Genomic DNA, 346 nt, shown 5'->3' with positions numbered 1-346 from the left:
ACTGTTGAAGAACATACTAATGAAATAATACCTATTAATAACTATTATTTCTCTATATTAAACATCATCAACTGCATATGAATAAGTAAATTTGCCAAAAAAAAAATAAAAATAAAGAAGTTTAATATGTTCTACTAAACCTTTTGATTTACTCTTCATTATATCAGGTTTGTAAGTCGAGGGTTCCAGCTAGCTCTGTGGAGAACCAGGCCCCAAGTGGTGATTTTCCTTGGAGACGTTTTAGATGACGGCAGCACCAGCAGCGATGCAGGCTTCAGGGCTAAAGCCGAGCACTTCAAAAACCTCTTGCGCATTCCTGATTATGTTGAAGTGAGTGTTGTAGCAG

At 36.7% G+C, this 346-nt stretch overlaps 1 protein-coding gene across 1 annotated transcript in view; it reads left to right on the top strand.

Annotated features, from left to right (window-relative positions):
- LOC119593521 (metallophosphoesterase 1-like) overlaps window positions 1-346 on the top strand; it is a 13957-nt gene that overhangs the window by 7597 nt on the left and 6014 nt on the right. Inside the window, exon 4 of the mRNA XM_037942483.1 lies at window positions 168-330. Coding sequence (XP_037798411.1) covers window positions 168-330 — 163 coding nt within the window. The remainder of the gene's footprint in view (window positions 1-167; window positions 331-346) is intronic.

This window comes from Penaeus monodon, chromosome 32, assembly GCF_015228065.2.
Source record: "Penaeus monodon isolate SGIC_2016 chromosome 32, NSTDA_Pmon_1, whole genome shotgun sequence".
Classification (NCBI taxonomy): Eukaryota; Metazoa; Arthropoda; class Malacostraca; order Decapoda; family Penaeidae; genus Penaeus; species Penaeus monodon.
The sequence above is the reverse complement of the archived record's forward strand: the minus strand, read 5'-3'. Positions and strand labels throughout refer to the sequence as shown.